The sequence below is a fragment of the Onychomys torridus genome, chromosome 9 (genome assembly GCF_903995425.1).
Source record: "Onychomys torridus chromosome 9, mOncTor1.1, whole genome shotgun sequence".
Classification (NCBI taxonomy): domain Eukaryota; kingdom Metazoa; phylum Chordata; class Mammalia; order Rodentia; family Cricetidae; genus Onychomys; species Onychomys torridus.
In genome coordinates, this window is record NC_050451.1 from 44,870,969 (window position 1) to 44,889,332 (window position 18,364).

Genomic DNA, 18,364 nt, shown 5'->3' on the forward strand with positions numbered 1-18,364 from the left:
TTTCAGCAGATGATATTGAAAAAGAAAGAGTAGCTGCACTGAGTTCGGGTGGGAACTGACCACTGTCCATTAGATTTAGCAAAAACCAAACCGAAACAACAACATAGCAACCACAAAACACCTGTTGGTGATCTGTGAACTAGATCTCAGCTTATTGTAAAAGAGGGTTTGTTTTTCCCCATCTAGTTGTCTGTGCTTAAAATATAATTGGTTAAGTGTAAAATACTTGATTTGTTTTGCTTAATTCATCCTAACAGGAATTACATTCCTGTTGGCAAACTGATACTTTCTACTGATTGATACTCACTTTTTTTTTGGGGGGGGGGGTTGAGACAGGGGTTTCTCTGTGTAGCTTTGCGCCTTTCCTGGAACTCGCTTTGTAGACCAGGTTGGCCTCGAACTCACAGAGATCCGCCTGGCTCTGCCTCCCAAGTGCTGGGATTAAAGGCGTGAGCCACCATCGCTCAGCATGATTGATACTCTCTAGCCAAAGGTTGTTAAACTCTAGAGTTGTTTTCTTTGTGAGTACAGGATACCTATGGGAAGAATCGAAGTTATAAATGAGGTTTTCAAGTAGAAACTTGTGGTTTATCTTGATTTGTGTGTGTGCTTGCTTTGGTGTTGGCTAAGAACTGTTTTTAAAGAAAAATCAACTGTAGTAATTGCTGTTGCTATCCAAGTTAGGAAGAGGAAAATCATCGATGAAAGGTGTCCATCTCTAAAAATAAGCAAATATTAATATCTTACTGACTATTCTTTTTGCCAACTTCTGATATTTTTCAGATATACCCTCAAAGATAATTCTAAAAAGCATCTTGAAGTATGGGATCCTTCTCCTGAAGAAATCATTTCAAGTGAAATAAACAGCTTAAGTCCTCTATCTGTAAAATCTCTACCTAATGAGAATTTCCAGTCATTGTATAACAAGGAGTTGCCTGTGAACATATGTAATGTAGTATCTCCTGAGAAGATTTACGTTCAGTGGTTATTAACAGAAAACTTACTTAATAGGTATAATATATAATAAAAGCATTGCCTACAGTTCTAGTCTTCTTATACTTTGCTTCAAATATCTAGATGCCATAGTCTTTAATTTTTGAAAGTCATGAGATTATTTCAACTAAATTGTCTCTAAACTCTTTAAAAAAGCATAACATCTCTTTTTTGGCTATTATCATACTAGAATTTATGCCATAAGTCCTAACAAAGCACCTTACTTTATGACAGCCTGTATTTATTGTTGAGGATTGTGGCAACCACATGGGAAATCCTTTGTTGACATAGGGCTTAAATTATAGTAAAGAGAGGTGATGAACAAGTGAAACTTAGTGGAGGATGGTAAGAAAATAACAAAGCGTTTGAGAAGGAGAGTGGTTTTAAGATGTTTGAGGAAGACCTCACAGACACAATGGCTTTTCAAATGTGTCTTAAGCTGGGCACTCAGGAGGGAAAGCCAGTCAGATCTCTGTGAGTTCAAGGTCAACCTGGAAAGCATAGTGAGTTTCAGGTCAACCATAGCTACATAGTGAGACCCTGTCTCAAACAAATAAAAATAAAAACTTTGAGCTGTACAAAATGGTGTATACCTGTGGGGAAGCTCCCATCCTAAACTGTTATCACTGTGTCCAGAAGGAGGCCAGGCTTGTGTCTGATGAACCTTTATCTCAAGCAGAGCAAAGAAATAGTTCAAAAGTGGACATGTTTTATACCATCAAAGAACACTGCATCCGATTGGCCAGAGTGCAATGACCAAAGGGTTTTGGTAGAAAATATCTTTTCAGAGAATTAGATAAGAAATTATCTGAAATTAAAACGTTTTGTGTCCCTACAGTTTGGAAGAGAAGATGACAGCTGCCTATGAGGGCTCTGAATGGAGACCTGTTGGGTGGGAATGTGGTATGCACTGTGCTGTTAAGGACCCAGCTAAAAGTCAGTGGAGAAGAGGTCAGATTATCAGAGTGCTTACAGACACATTGGTGGAGGTAAATGCTGAGTTAAATGTAATCATGAAAGTACATTTTGATTTGTTCTGTGATTACTTATTTCAGTGTTTATTATGCTTTGCAATTTGAAAAAAAATTCTTGAAATGTTGCCTTTCCCTAAATTTGTTTACTGTTCTCATAGGTCTTGCTGTATGATGTGGGTGTTGAACTAGTAGTGAATATTCACTCTTTAAGAGAACTTGAAGAAAATCTAAAGACAATGGGAAGATTATCTTTGGAATGTTCACTTGTTGATATAAGGTAGTTTTTAGCTAAGTAATTTTCTCATTATTGTATATTATCATTTTAAATATTTTAGCATGGTTTCTTGTCAGTTTTAATTAATACATTCTGAAGCTTAAATAGTAGTAGATGGTATGAAAGACCAACAGAAAATAGAATCAGAAAACTGAAAAATCAACCGAGTTTGGTATCCATACCTGTAATTCTAGCATTCAGGAGACTGAGGCAAGAGAATCATAAGTTTAAAAACCAACTACATAGTGAAACCTGCATACAAACAAGGAGGAGGAGAGAAGGCAAGGTTAGTTCAGAATTAAAAAAAAAAAAAAATCAGAGTTTGAAAAGAAGTCAGTTTGCAACCTGAGGATTAGAAGTAAATATCAGAAATGTGGGCTAAGCTAGAAATAAGTACAAAAGCACATCTGACTGGAGACAGTTCAGTGGGTGGAGGCACTTGACCACTAACCCTGATGAGTCCGATCTTCAGGACCCACTGGCTGGGACGAGAACAACTCCCCAAGTTGTCCTCTGACCTCCACATTTGTTGTATGGCATTTTTGGATGTATACACACATATACAGAGTATAATTTTTAAAAGAGAACTAAAGATAATTCTAACTTTGTAAAAAAATCCAAAGAATCCAAAAGAAAAAAGATCTCTAACACCCAAGAAGAGTCAGCACAAGCTTAGACATCTCAAAGGAAAATGTTGATAAGAGTACAAGAAAAAAACTGTAATTCATGAAAGACTGTTGAGAATTCGGTATCAAGAAAGTACATGGCTCATCCAAAAAAATCCACTCAGTCAACTCTCAGAGATAATTTAGTAAAGTTAGTTTACAAAAGAAAGAAAAGCTTAATATCATCACTAGTGCTTTATAATAAAGAATAATTAAGTGACATAATTAAATACTTAACAGGGGAGCTATAGGTTTTATATCCAGCCAAACTTCAGTGTAGCTGTAGAACAGATACACACACACACACACACACACACACACACACACACACACACACTCATACACAATATATAATATTTATAGTATAGAGATAAATTTACATATATATGAGCTCATGTAGAAAGGTTATAAAGGCTATGAAAATGGAAAAGAAATTAAGAAAAAGAGCATAAGTCCATGTTCACATTGGTTTCTCACTGTAAGGGTCCAGACTGTGTGTTCATAGGATTTCTATTTCAGTACTCTGTGATACTAGTTGTAATACAAATGGTCATTACTTTTGCTTCAGACCGACTGGTGGAAGTGACAAGTGGACAGCAACAGCTTGTGACTGTCTGTCACTGTACCTAACTGGAGCTATAGCAACCATAATCTTACAGGTAGGTAGATGTCCTGCCTGGTTTATGTCAGCTTGACACAATCTAGAGTCTTCTGAAAGGAGGGAGCCTCAATTGAGAAAGGGGCATTTTCTTCATAATTATTGATGGGGGGTGGTGCCTCTTCTGGGCTGGTAACCTGGATTCTATAAGAAGTAAGCCAAGAGGAGCAAGCCAGTCAGCAGCACTCCTCCATGGCCTCTGCATAAGGTCTTGCCACCAGGTTCCTGCCCAGTTTGAGTTCTTGTCTTGGCTTCCTTCAGTGATGTGGAAGTGTAAGCCAGCGCCGCCCCCCCCCCCCCGCGCCCCCCCCCCCCCCGCAACAAGTTACTTTGGTCAAGGTGTTTCATCCCAACAGTAACCCTAACTAAGGCACAAGGTAAACAGTTATAACAGATACATATTTATTATTTCATTGAAGTTGTCATCTAGTTTAAGTTTATTTTCTTAAGATAACAGCAAAATGTTTAGAATATATTTCCAAACTATGTTGATCTTGTGTTAAGATATTATATACCTGTATATAATAACTTTGTGGCATGGTGACATACAGTAGTAATCCAAGATCTCGGGAGGTAGGAGGAGGATCAAGGGTTAAAGGCCTAGCAGGGCCGGACGGTGGTGGTGCACACCTTTAATTGCAGCACTCAGAAGGCAGTGGCAGGCGGATCTCTGTGAGTTCAAGGCCAGCCTGGGCTACAGAGTTCCAGGAAAGGCACAAATCTACACAGAGAAAGCCTGTCTCGAAAAACAAACAAACAAACAAAAAACAAAAACAAAAACAAAACAAAACAAAAAAGGCCTAGCAGGGCGTGTTGGTACACTACTTTAATCCCAGAACTCAAGAGGCAGAGAAATCGTTGGAGGACAGCCTGGTCTACACAGCAAATTCTAGGCTACATAGTAAGACTCTTGTCTTATAAGTAAGTAAGTAAGTAAGTAGGTAGGTAGGTAGGTAGGTAGATAGATAGATAGATAGATAGATAGATAGATAGATAGATAGATAGATGATATAGATGTGTGTATACATATTTTTATATGTGTGTGTGTGTGTATATTAAAATACATACACACATGTATGGAAGCACAAACCATGACTCATATGTCAGAGTACAACTTATTGTGGTAGGTTCTCCTTCTGCCTTGTGGATCCTGGGTATTTGAACTCAGATCATCAGGCTTGTCAGTAAGCAGCTTTACCTGCTAGCTAGCTTGCCCACCTAGAAAAGTTAAATAAGTAAATGAATTAAATAGATCTCCCACAAGTGTTCATGTGGCTGAATCAAAGTATTTCTAAAGTCATGTGCTTGAGTTGAGATTTTGTATGTTAGAAGATAACATATAAACTAAACTATCTTTCTAAAGTCTTTAAAAAATTAAACTCAGGCTGGAGAGATGGCTCAGTGGTTAAGAGCACTGCCTGCTCTTCCAAATGACCCAGGTTCAATTCCCAGCACCCACATGGCAGCTCACAATTGTCTGTAACTACATTTCCTGGGGATCCACCCTCACAGACAAACCACCAAAGCACATGAAATAAAATTAAATAAATGTATTTTTAAATTTTACAGACCATTCCCAATTCCACTTTCTTCCCCTTCTCCCTCCCCCGACACCTCACCCCTATCCCATCCCAATCCACTCCTCAGAGCGTGTAAGTCTGGCATACCAAGTTTAGGCAGGACCAAGCCCCTCTCCCTGCATGAAGACTGAACAAGAAAAGCCAGTTCATGTACCTGGTATAAGTCCTGGTCCCACTGCCAGGGATCCCACAAACAGATCAAGCCTCAGAACTGTCACCCACATTCAGAGAGCCTGATTCGGTCCCATGCAGGTTCCCCAGCTGTCAGTAAATAAATGTATTTTTAAAAAAGAGAAAGAAAAAGAAAATTAAGCTCCTAAGGGAAGAACTGATAAAATATGCACGTTTGTGGGTATGGATTTAAGAAGCATGTCTTCATAAGAAAGTGTTGTAGTTTCCTCTGTTTCTGCTCTGCCTCATTGAATCTTCTCATGTAACTCATTTTCCATATCACCTTTTTTACATAGACTTTCTTTTATGCCTTTTCCTGTGAAGTAGAACATGTGTTGTAGTAGCTTCTTTTGTGTTTTGTAGGAAAGTAAAGCACACATTGGAAAGTTTCTAGAGTTGAAGGGAATAGAGAAGTGTGCTAACTCTCACCTCAGTTAGGGAGGGGGGACTTTTGTTCCAGTTCACTTGATTGGGGGTTTTGGTGGCGACCGTTTTTTTATTTGTTTTGTTCTTGGTATATTTTCCTTGGTAATGAGGTCTTCCTAATACATTCCCAAAACACATACCTGAAAAGAGATACAATATAAAAATTAAAATGTTTTTCTGTCATTATTGACTCCCTTCCATGCTGTTTCCCTTATATATTTAGATGTCAAAATAAAGTTAGCTGGAATTGTTTCTTGCATAGAAAATGTAGAAAAAATTCTTTTGAATAACACTGCTTGTGAGATTTCACTTTCTGTCCAACAAATCTCTTCAGGAAAACAGCACAACATGGCCATTACCTGTGAAAATTTTCTGCCGAGATGAAAAAGGAGAACGTGTTGATGTCTCTAAATACTTGATTAAAAAAGGTTTGGCTTTGAGAGAAAGAAGGTACAGACTTTTGAGTAACTTTTTGATGTCCATTTCTAATGATGCTTCATAATTGCCTATGTAATCTTCTGTGGGTGTTTTCAAACCTGAGCTGCATCTTACTTGTTCTTAAAGATGATTTATAATCTAACTCCTAATGAGCTACCCCAGAAATAGATTGCTTGTTTCTTTAGTCACGTCAGTAAGCTCTTACAAACTGAAAGCCAGCCTATTTACATACTGGCTTTCAAGGATACATGTAGGCTTCTGAAGAGAGCTAGTTTTACGAGCATGTTAACACAGGGAGGATTACTCATAAGATAAGGTGGGAGAAAAACAGAATCGGGCCTATTCCCGTTTTGTTCCTATGTGTGGTTTTCACATGTGCCATGGCATCTGATCCATGATGGTGGAAACCCACAATTGTGGAAGCAGATGGGTATGGAGCAAAGAGTAGTTATCAGTTGTCTCTAACTGGTTCCAGCTGGTTTGGGCAGATTTGTCTTTGCTGTGTGAGTGCTTGTTAAGGAGCTTTGGTTAGGGTGAAAGAGGTAGCTCGCATGAACATCATGGCAGGAAGACATGAAGAGGGAGGAAGAGAGAAGGACAGAGTGAGAGCATGGGGACGTCCTTAGCTGGAGTGATGGCTCAGTAGTGAAGAGTACAGGCTGCTCCTGAAGAGGACCTGGGTTCAGTGCCCTATATCCACACTGACTCACAACCATCTGTAACTCCAATTCTAGAAGATAAGTATTTAAAAAACAATCTTAATATTATAAATCATAGTAACATAACAAATTAATTTACTACCCTGTTAAAAGAGGGTTATTTCCAAGTTACATTTGTAGCAAGAGCTGGATGGAGGTTGTTGAACAACTTTGAACAATAAATTATCTAATTACCAAAAAAGGCAGAAACATTTTGTATGTTAATCCTGGAGTTGATTATTTTTAAATATTCAAAACAACTTTTGTGAGTAAAACCATTGCATTTAAATGAAAACTCGAGATGCTGAACTTTGACACAGAAAAAGATATTTTTTTTTCTTTTTGTCGGAGCTGAAGACCGAACCCAGGGCCTTTTGCTTGCTAGGCAAGCGCTCTACCACTGAGCTAAATCCCTAACCCCAGAAAAAGATATTTTACAAAAAGAAATATTTCAAGTACAGTTGGAAGAAGGGGGTGTTTAATTTAATGTAAAACCTGTATATGTGTATATATATTCATGCATTTGGATCTATATGATTTACATATCTTAAAATCAAGCATAAGTGTCATATGAGTTGATAAGTCACTTACAGGCCTTATTATCTGAATTAATCTTTCTTTTATCAACATAAACTAACAGGACACAAATCACATGAAATGGATTATGTAAAACCCTTAGAAAAACATGACAGCTCCCCAGCACAAGACAGCACTGAAGGACTGTTCCTCCCTCATGAATGCTTAAAGAAGTGCGCCAGGACGCTTTTCTGAGCAGTCTAGGAGTGGCGCCTGCTGCTTGACCGAGAGTCGAGAGTCGCTGTAGGGCGGGCAACAAGAGAGTGGGGTGGGAGCTGTGTGGAGGGAGGGGAGAGGTGTGAGTGGAAGCGGCTGGTAGGCTAGAGAAAGTATTTAGAAGTGTGTATTGAACCTAGACTAGTTGTTTTGTTTGTTTGTTTGTTGAGATAGGGTTTTACTATGTAGTCTAGCCTGGAACTCAGTATATAGACTAGGCTGGCCTAGAACTCCTAGAAAGCTGGATTAAAGAATGCATCACCTTCCTGGCTCATAGATTAGCTTTTTAAAAAACTATAACACAGTGAGGGCCAAGTACAGTTAGGCACTGAGGAATCTGGAACTCTGTTCTAGTCTGACTATTACAGGGAGTGAAACCTGGTTTCACCTTAGGCATGAATCACCAGGAGAAGGGGCCGACTCACCATTGTGGAAAGGCTAAGCATTTGTAAGTAAAAGCTGACATATGTTCCCCTGGAGAAGCAGTGTCTGCTTTCAAGGAACGCAGCTCTGGAGGCAGGTTTACTGAAGACTTAAAGATAGTCACAACCTCTTGAGCAGCAGCAATGGGTTTTAAAGAAGCTATCTGAGGCCCTGAATGTTCACTTCACACCTTGGATTTTACCTGCAGAGGAGATACCAACAGATGTATAGATATAGATAAAATAGATACAGGAACAGCTAGGTAGAGATACAGATACATATAGATGCAAGTGGATATAGCTATAGATACAAATATGTTCAGATACATGTTTTTCTTGGGAACTCAAAGGTAACTTTTTTGATCTTAGGATTGCCTGTATATCAATCAGGGTGGCAGGGTGGAGACCAAAAGATGAACAGAGAGGTTCAAGTAGGTTGGCAAGAGAGTCATAGCCCCATGCTAGGGGTTTAGAAAGAGCTCAGCAGTCCTAAGACAGGATGAAGTTCACCAAAGTGAACCTAAAAGATAGAGCTTTACATTAAAGTTAGCTTGCGATAAAAGAGTAGAAGAAATAAATAGCTGCCCTGGATAGCATGAGAGGGGAGAGAGAAGACACAAATACTAGTATATACAGAGCTTCCAAGAACCTGTCTTACTTTTAAAACTTTCCCCAGGAATGGGTGCCTGTCTTAGAGTTTCTATTGCTATGATGCACAGATGAAACATCATGACCAAGTTGGGGAGGAAAGGGTTCATTCAGCTTACACTTCCACATCACAGTTTATCATCAAAGGAAGTCAGGACAGGAGCTCAAACAGGGCAGGATCCCAGAAGCAGGAGCTGATGCAGAGACTATGAAGGAGTACTGCTTACTGGCTTGCTCTCCAAGGCTTGTTCAGCCTGCTTTTTTATAGAACCTAAGACTGCCTGCCCGGGGATAGCACCACTCACAGTGGGCTGGACCCTCCTCCATCAATCACTAATTAAGAAAATGCTGTACAAGCTAGCCTACAGCCCTCTCTCTCATGGAGACGTTTTCTTAGTTGAGGTTCCCTCCTCTCAGATGACTTTAGCTTGTGTCAAGTTGACAGAAAGCACAGCATCAAAGAAGCAGGTTTCTTATAGTTTCCAGTTTCTTCTAGAGAAGTAGATGCCAGGGGAGGCGTGGTCTGTTTTTCCAGAGAGTGATCTAACAGTTGTATGATGCTGTGTAGAGCCACCACGCCATTTTCCTCTTCTTTTCCTCCTGTGACTGTCTAGCCCCCTTCATGAAAAACTGGTTCATCCTGGACTAGAGCAAAGGTTTTAATTAAATGTTAGCATATTTGAATGATTTTTTCATATTTTTGTCTACACAGTTTTGTCTTTGCTCCCATTTAGATATGTTTTTTGTTTTGCTTGTTACAGAATTAGTAAATCAAATAATAGCCATTCATCTGAGAAGTCTTTGGAAATCTCCCTGGAAGAAGGAAATTCAATAGTTACTAAGTGCTTAAAAATTAACTTTGACACTAACAAGAAAATTGCTGATAAAACCAATGAACACAAAGTACCTGATTCAAAGGAGAAAAAATCAGAAACTAGAACCACCAGATGCTATAAAGCACCAGCTATTCCTAACACTAATGCATTTGAGGCAGTGGTGAGCTGCATTGGTGATGATGGAACTATATTTGTAGTGCCTAAATTATCAGGTAAGGTCTTTTATGTTACAAAATTGTCTTCAGTAACTCTGGGCCTAGCAACCCAAGTTTTCTAGTATGATAGGAAAAAACTGGAAATCTTTGGAATGTTTACCCTCTCTGAAACTCATTTTCAAGGGGCTCTGAGAAGGATTAGATGATCTCACCTAGCGCACGCAGAGTGCTTATAACAATGCCTAGCTAAGCTACTTGAGGGGTTATTGTTGTTGTTTTAAATAATAAATTATTTCAACATACTGTTACCAGAGCTCCCCAGCCAAAGGACTGTCTGTGGGTCCCAATGCTTGTCTACATTATGGAGAAATCCAAGCTGGAGAGACAGCTCGGTGGTTCAGAGTACATACATACTGCTCTTGCAGAAGCCCCAAGTTTAGGCCTCAGCACCCAAGTTGGGTGGTTCAGAATTGCCTTTAACTCCAGCTCCAGAGTATCTAACACTGTCTTCTGACCTTAGATATCCACACTTAATGCACATACATCCACATAGACATGCTTGTATACATGTAATTAAAAAATAAATCTTGGGCTGGAGAGATGGCTCAGAGGTTAAGAGCACCGACTGCTCTTTCAGAGGTCCTGAGTTCAATTCCCAGCACCCACATGGTGGCTCACAACCATCTGTAATGAGATCTGCCGCCCCCTTCTGTATACATAATAAATAAATAAATCTTTTTTTTAAAGCGGGGGTGGGGGGAGGCGATAAATAAATCTTAAAAATAAAAAAGCAAAAGAATGAGCTAGAGAGGTGGCTCAGTAGTTAAGGGCAAGTGGGTATTTTTGTGATCATGAGCAGGGTGGGGGTCTTTATGCTGAGGTGGGCTTTCCACTGCTAGATGCACTTTGCCCCCATCAAATGACCGTTGGGGAAGAGAAACCATCATTACAAGGTTTTTGTGGAATGCTTAGCTTTGGTTTCTGTTAATCTGATAAGAATCTTCTATTTACCTTATAAGAATCTGCCTGGCTTGGGCCTGGGCCCTCTTCAGGACATGTCAACAGCACTGTCATTCAAGGCCCACTCTGTGACCTAATAGCAGGTACCACAGGAGGCTGAGCCTAAGAATGACCTTCAAAGAGAATAATAAGGGAAAGCTTTCCTCCTATAGCCTGTCAACATGAATAAGGGTGTGTGTGTGTGTGTGTGTGTGTATGTATATGTATGTGTATGTGTATGTGTCTGTCTGTCTACATCTGCTTGAACAGACAGGCATGTATCAGATCCCTTGAAGCTGAAGTTATAGATGTTTGCAGGACCTCTGGCTTGTTATATAATGAGTGTTAGGATTTGAACTCTGACCATCATGATTTCTCAGCAAGCACTCTTTTTTTTTTTTTGAGCTGAGGATCAAACCCAGGGCCTTGCACTTGCTAGGCAAGTGCTCTACCACTGAGCTAAATCCCCAACCTAAAGACAGAAGACACCTTTTTTTTTTTTTTTTTTTATTCTGTTTTTCGAGACAGGGTTTCTCTGTGTAGCTTTGCACCTTTCTGGAACTCGCTTTGTAGCCCAGGCTGGCCTCAAACTCACAGAGATCCACCTGGCTCTGCCTCCCAAGTGCTGGGATTAAAGGCGTGCGCCACCACCACCCCCCACCCCCACCCCCACCCCCCACCCCCACCCCCGGCAACAAGCACTCTTGAGCTCTCTCTCCAGCCACTTAAATTTTTTTTTTTTTTTAGAATCTTTCTTAGAAAAACATCCTTAGGCCGGGCGGTGGTGGTGCACGCCTTTCATTCCAGCACTCGGGAGGCAGAGGCAGGCAGATCTCTGTGAGTTCGAGGCCAGCCTGGGCTACCAAGCGAGATCCAGGGAAGGCACAAAACTCCACAGAGAAACCCTGTCTTGAAAAAAACAAAAAACAAACAAAAAAAAAATAAATAAAAATAAATAAATAAATAAAATTCAATGAATATTTTTATTTTAAGTAAAAAAACCTATACTTTCAATAAACTGTACTGTTTCAATTGTTTATTTAATGGTATTAGTCCGTGGAGTCAATTTAATGATTAAAGGAATTTATTTGGGGGTGAACTTACAACCACAGGAGACCATTTATCATAGGGCTCAGGAAAGCTGAGCTATGTCCCACACTGAACAGCTTGGTCTAAGACCTCAGCATCCAGAACTATGAGGCAGCCAAGAAGAGCAGGCATATGTGCATCCCCAGTCTTAAGGGTCCTTGGTGGCCCTGCCCCAGAGGCAGGTAACGCAGGGTGCTTTAGGGCGTGGCTCAAACAGCTATCCCCTACATCTCCCCCTTTTGTCCAAATAAGAAAGTTCTAACCTAACATAAAACTATATGCAATAGGAATGATTATCAAGGAGGAAAAAGGTCATGACATAAACAATTGGAGCTACAACCAACAAGAACAACATCAAATGAGAGACACATACTAGCATCCAGAGATGTCCAGAACATAGGTAAATGGTAAATTAGAGAGATTATTCCAAAAACTGCCCTGTCCTTGAAGAATCTGAATCTAGTACTTAGTATGTTCTAGCTAAGATATGAGAAGATTGTAACTATAACTGTTAGTCTTCAACCCCATCAAAGACCTGAGAAGAATATAATAATACCTGAAAAAACAGGAAATGCACGAAAGCAACTTTCGAAAATCTTACAAGAATAGACAGACAGCTGGCAGCCTCGACATTCTCTTGGGATCAGATTGGTGCTGCCAAGAGTGTCTCATGTCAGCAGAATTCTAAGTTATTTAAATGCCATATTCTCTAGGTCTATGAAGTGTTTGAAGATTATCTGTCCTTCTGACCTATGTATCTGTAAATCTGGACCACCTAACATAACTATAGAGATGACAAGCAACGGTGACTAAATCTGCAAGTCTTATCTACCTAAAATAACCTAAGGACTAAGGCTTCATATAAACAAAGTAAACAGTCTGTAAACAAATGTACAGTAAAAGGACAATGATCTCAAAATTGTGATAATATACTCTTAAACAGAGGTAGAAATGTTTAGTGCAATATACAATATGACAACAATGCTAAATATGTATCAATATATAAAACATCTTAAACAGGTAGAACATACATACAGTATGAAAAATATAATTTTACATTTGTATCAAGATACAAAATATTTTAAATAGGAGTAGAAATATATGTACATTACAACAAATATAGTTCTGTATTTGTATCAATATACAAATTATCTTAAATAAGAATATAAAAATAGGGTTGGGGATTTAGCTCAGTGGTAGAGTGCTTGCCTAGCAAAACGCAAGGCCCTGGGTTCGATCCTCAGCTCCAAAAAAAAAAAAAGTAAGAATATAAAAATAGTTTACATTTGTATCAATATACAAGAATCCATAACAGTACCATTTATCTAAGCCTGATATTTTACTAGTATATATAATAATCTATCTTAATATCCTATACCTATCCATTTCCCTTTTTCTTTTCTTAAGGAGAATACTGAGTCTAATATTTTCTTCTACCCCCAACCCTATAACCATCATCCATAACCCTGAGAAACATGACACTTTTTCGAAAAAGGCCATGGTTTTCTTAAAATTGCTTCCACTGTTTAGGGGGAGATGGTATCTCTGTGGGGTCCTGTAAGAAAGCTCAGATAGTTAGGTCTCAATTGGACTAACTATAGATTCTGTAGCCAGTCTCAGAGTAATGGGTAAGGTCTGAGATTCTGGCTACACGTGTAGTATGATGGACCATCTCATCTTGGAACTGTCTCGTAGAGATTTTTGTCCAAGATCAAAGGAATTTATTTGGGGGGTAAACTCACAACCACAGGAGATTTGTCAGAGGATCTGGGAAAGCTGAGCTATGTCCCACGCTAAAGAGATTAGTCCAAGACCTCAGCATCCAGAACCACAAGGCAGCCAAGAAGAGCAGGCATACGTGCATCCCCAGTCTTAAGGGTCCCTGGTGGCCCTGCCCCAGAGGCGGTACCTCAAGGTCACAGGCAGGTGTAACAGCTACAGCTGCCTCACAGGGGCCGGCTTTAGGGAGGGCTCAAACAGTCATCCACTACATTTATTCTCTAACATTTTGGTTTAAAGATCAGAAATCTTAGTGTTGTAGTCAAAGCAAAACAAAAAAAATTCAATGTTTTATTAAATTTACTTAACAGATTCAAATATAACATTTTAATAGGCTTTAAAGAAAGTTCAAATCTGTGTGAGGCCATATGTGTGCCACAACATGCATATGAAGCTCAGAAGAGAGTTTTTGTGAATGGGTTCTCTTTTTCTACTGTGGGATCTGGGAATCGAACTCAGATGGTCAGGTCCATATAGCAAGCACTTTTACCCACCAGCCATCTTTCTTGCAAGCCTCCATTTTAAGAAAAAACATTGTTTAGTTTTTTTTTCTTTTTAAAGATTATCTTATTTGCATTTGTGTCTGTCATATGTGTGCTGGTACCAGAGGAAGAAAGAGGGTGTTGGATCCCCTGGAATTGGAGTTACCAACAGTTGTGAGCCTCTAGTGTGAGTCCTTTGGAAGAGCAGCAAGCACTCTTAACCACTAAGCGCAGTCTCCAGCCCCCATTTTAATAGATTTTTAAGAAATTAAGAATACATAAATGTGGGGCTAGAGAGATGTCTCAGAGGTTAAGAGCACTGGCTTCCCTTCCTCAGAGGTTCTGGATTCAATTTCCAGCAACCACATGGTGGCTCACAACCATCTATAATGAGATCTGGTGCCCTCTTCTGGCCTGCAGGCATATGTGCAGGCCGAACACTATAAATACAACAAACAAATAAATAAATAGAATACCTAAATGTTTTTTATAGGGCAGTAAAGATTTGTCAGGTCTTTGAACAGGTAATTAAATGTTAAATATATTTATGTGAGAATAAAAGAAATTAAGATCACCTTCTTTTATTCTAAACCTCTTATTTAGTTATTTTTAATTATTTGTATGTGTTGGGGGAGGTATACATGTGTGTTTGGATGCCCATGGAGACCATAGGGCATTAGATCTGCTGGAGTTGTAGGTATTTGCCACCCACCCCAGCCAAGCTCAGGTCCTATACAAGAACACTATAGCCATTTTCCCAGACCCATAAACCTATTTATTTATTTTTATATAAATGGGGGTGAGGTGGTGCTGTGAAGACCAGAGGAGGGAGTCAGATACTTTGGAGCTGAGATAAGTAGTTTGTAAGCTGGGCTGTAGACCTCTGGAAGGGTAGTGAGTACTATTAAACACTAAGCCATCTTTTCAAAACTTTTTCTGTAAATCAATTTTGCTAGATCTTTTGTAACCATACAGGAGGTTTGGTTTTGTTTGCTTTTCCCCTCAGTCTTAGGTTCCAAAATTAACATTTAAAAAAACTGGATCCCATAGTTAACACTTGAATAACTACATTTCAGTTAAGCCTGACTGAAATAAAAACCTTGAATCACCACATTTATTTAAGAAAGAAAAAAAGTAGGCAACAGTTCCTAGAAGTCTAAGTCATCTTTAAAATGTTCATACTTTTAAATTAGACGTACCAAGAATAATTTTAGTATGCAGTGATTCTTTTAAAAAGAAAAAAAGCTAAACATACGTTCAGTAGTTACTTTTAGGAATCTTAGAAGCAGATTAAGTTTTTAATCCCATTCTCTTTTAACATGTAATTCCTGTGAGATTGTTGCATTTCATGTGGCCAGACACTTCAAGACTTGAGTTAAAACCCAAGTTACCTAGAGATGCCTAGAGAGCCTGAGGAAGCATTTCTCTATAGAATCCCAGGGACACCCAATGTAGATAAATCTCTAATGTTACAACCATTAAATTTTCAGCCTTCATTAGACAACTGTTAGAGATCCACATTAAAACATAAAACGACACAAACATTAAGTCAAAAGCACTCTTGTTTGTTTGTTTGTTTTTGTTTTTCGAGACACGGTTTCTCTGTAGCTTTGGAGCCTGTCCTGGACTAGCTCTGTTGACCAGGCTGGCCTCGAACTCACAAAGATCCACCTGCCTCTGCCTCTTGAGTGCTGGGATTAAAGGCGTGCACCACCATGCTGGCTAGATCTCGCATATTTTTATTCAAATTCAAATATAAGTGAGACAGGATTCCTAAGAATCTCCATCTTGATTCCACAGCACAGCAAAGGAATGACTATTCAAGCCTCTGACAGTGAAGATACTTTATATCAGCTTATACTGTAAACTGACCCAAGAAAGAGCCAAATGGTCCAGACGTGGAGATAAAACAAAGCCAAAGTCTAAAGGTGCATGCCAAGTCAGGCTACACTGAAAAGCCAAGTGAATGCTCTGCCACACTGAGTCTGCACTTGGCTATTACATGACAGCCACTCAGCACACAATTCAGTGTCCTCAAATCTACAGGCATTTCAGGCATCCCTTCCTTACTAATTGGTACCAAGAGCACAAACAAATCAAGGTCCTGACCATAAGGGTTAAGCTTAAAGGCGGAGAGGGGTGTTTAGCATCAAGGAGTGCTAGGGATTTCAAAGAGCTCTGTTAATTGTAAGTGGAGCTTTACAACAAAAACAAAGAGGCCAAGCTCAGGTACTGATGTAGAAGAAACTCAAGTAATAGAGTTGATGTTATAAAGGATTTACTAATAAACTTGCATAAGAGACATGGAGTCACACGAAGTAGAATTTAGCTAAGGGAGGGCTGCCTCCAAAATACCTCAAAGTTAAGTAGTGTGCTAACCAGACTGTTAGAGATAGGCAAAATTCAGGATGCTAAGATGTAATATTTATTCACCAGAATTGACCAGCCATTAGTTCCATTCCCATAACAAGGAGACAGCTCTGACTTACAACCTGCTGTCAGAGATGTCTCTAAACAGCCAAGGGGACAGCACAAAGTGACAACCATCTTTAAGTCCTGGCCTGCCTTAAAGTCCTCAGTTACCTTCTTAAGAAAAGCATAATTTTCCAGGTGGGTAAGATGAGCCTGGGCAACAGCTGTTCGAAAAATGACGACACTGGTGTATTTAAAAATCATCTTGGCAATAGTACCTTTGCAGTGTAAATCTCCCATATGCCTAAATGGCCAGATTTGCAATTCAGTTTCTGTTTAAATTGTTCAAAATGTAACCTAGGACCCAGACCTGAAAGAAATTGAAGGATGATACCATATGTGGAATGATAAGCCCAAGATGTCCCTAAGTTAATAACATACTAGGCACAGATTTCTGCTACAGTACCAGTCCTGAAGAGTCAAGATAGAGCTAGAGGACTAGAGATTGAGCTTGCTTTGCTGTTAGAGTGTTTGCTTAACTTGCTTAAAGACCTGGATTTGGATCCCTGGTACCATGAAAAATCTTTCCTATTCTGAGATCAGAAACATGTTCTACTGAATGATTTTATAGAAGACATCTACAATTCTGCTTTTTTAATTTTTCTTTTTTTTGTTGTTTTTAATTTTGTTTTAATGTTTTGTTTTGCTTGTTTTTAAATGTCATTGGAGCAAGAGTGTTTTTGTTTTTTGTTTTTTTAATGTTTTGAGATTATGTGGCCCAGGTTGGCCTTTGATTTGAGTCTCTTGGGACTCCTTCCCAAGTGGTAGGATTACAGGAATGTATTACTAGACCCGGCCTTATAGATTTGTTTTTCATTTCAGTCGTTTTGTTTTGGTTTGGTTTTTTGTTTTTTGTCTTTCGAGACAGAGTTTCTCTGTATAGTTTTGGTGCCTGTCCTGGGTCTCGCTCTGTAGACCAGGCTGGCCTCGAACTCACAGGGATCTGCCTGGCTCTGCCTCCTGAGTGCTGGGATTAAAGGCGTGCGCCATAGCCGCCCGGCTCATTTAAGTCTTTAAAGTATTCCAGAATTGATATTTAGAGAGCTGTAAAGACCATTCAACTTGGTTTTGTAAAGACTGAATAATTTTGACTTACCCATTGGCTGAGTTTGCTTCACTTTCCCCACTGCTAGGTAGTGCTGCCTTTACCGTTCTCAGCAGTGTGGTTGCCTGCACAGACAGGGTCTGCCAAGACCACACCAGCCGACACACAGAATAGGTGGAGGAGATTTCACAAGCCCCTCTTCAAGATGAATAGCCATATGCACACATACAAATGTATAAAAGAGCTCATGAATTCAGAGGGGGCATGGGAAGGAGTTGGATCAGGGGGAGGGAGGTGGAAAGGATGCAAATACAGTGTAAAAGTATAAAATTCTCAGAATATTCTGTATATGTATGGGCTTTTCTAAACAATTCTCGTTTATTCTCTCTGTTCTGGCACCTTACTAAAGGATTACTCTTAATCATACTGTAGCCTTTTCCCTCTTCAATATATATTGTGTAGAGTAGTGTGCACATAGTTACTTGTTCTATGTCCCATATGTCAGTGCAAAACGCATTGCTTGCTCCAGTGGGAATAAAAAAAATCATTTATTCTGAGCAATATATGAGTGACCATGGCTCAGGAACATGGAGTCAAGTTTCCCCAAATGACGTGTTCCAGTGTAGTTGTATGGATTTTTTTCAATACTCACATAACAAAACGGTCATAAACCAGTGTGTTTGGATGCTCTCTATGAAATTAGAAAACGAAAGTTTGAATTTGTTAAAATAAGAAGTCACAGCAAATGTCTGCAAGTTCTTAAGGCTG

The 18,364-nt window shown here is 39.4% G+C and overlaps 1 protein-coding gene across 1 annotated transcript in view; it reads left to right on the forward strand.

Moving 5' to 3' along the window:
• The window catches only part of Rnf17 (ring finger protein 17), a 112,973-nt gene that overhangs the window by 72,205 nt on the left and 22,404 nt on the right, over nt 1-18,364 (forward strand). The window contains exons 20-25 of the mRNA XM_036198506.1: nt 784-1,011; nt 1,832-1,982; nt 2,126-2,244; nt 3,475-3,565; nt 6,076-6,191; nt 9,501-9,787. Coding sequence (XP_036054399.1) covers nt 784-1,011; nt 1,832-1,982; nt 2,126-2,244; nt 3,475-3,565; nt 6,076-6,191; nt 9,501-9,787 — 992 coding nt within the window. The remainder of the gene's footprint in view (nt 1-783; nt 1,012-1,831; nt 1,983-2,125; nt 2,245-3,474; nt 3,566-6,075; nt 6,192-9,500; nt 9,788-18,364) is intronic.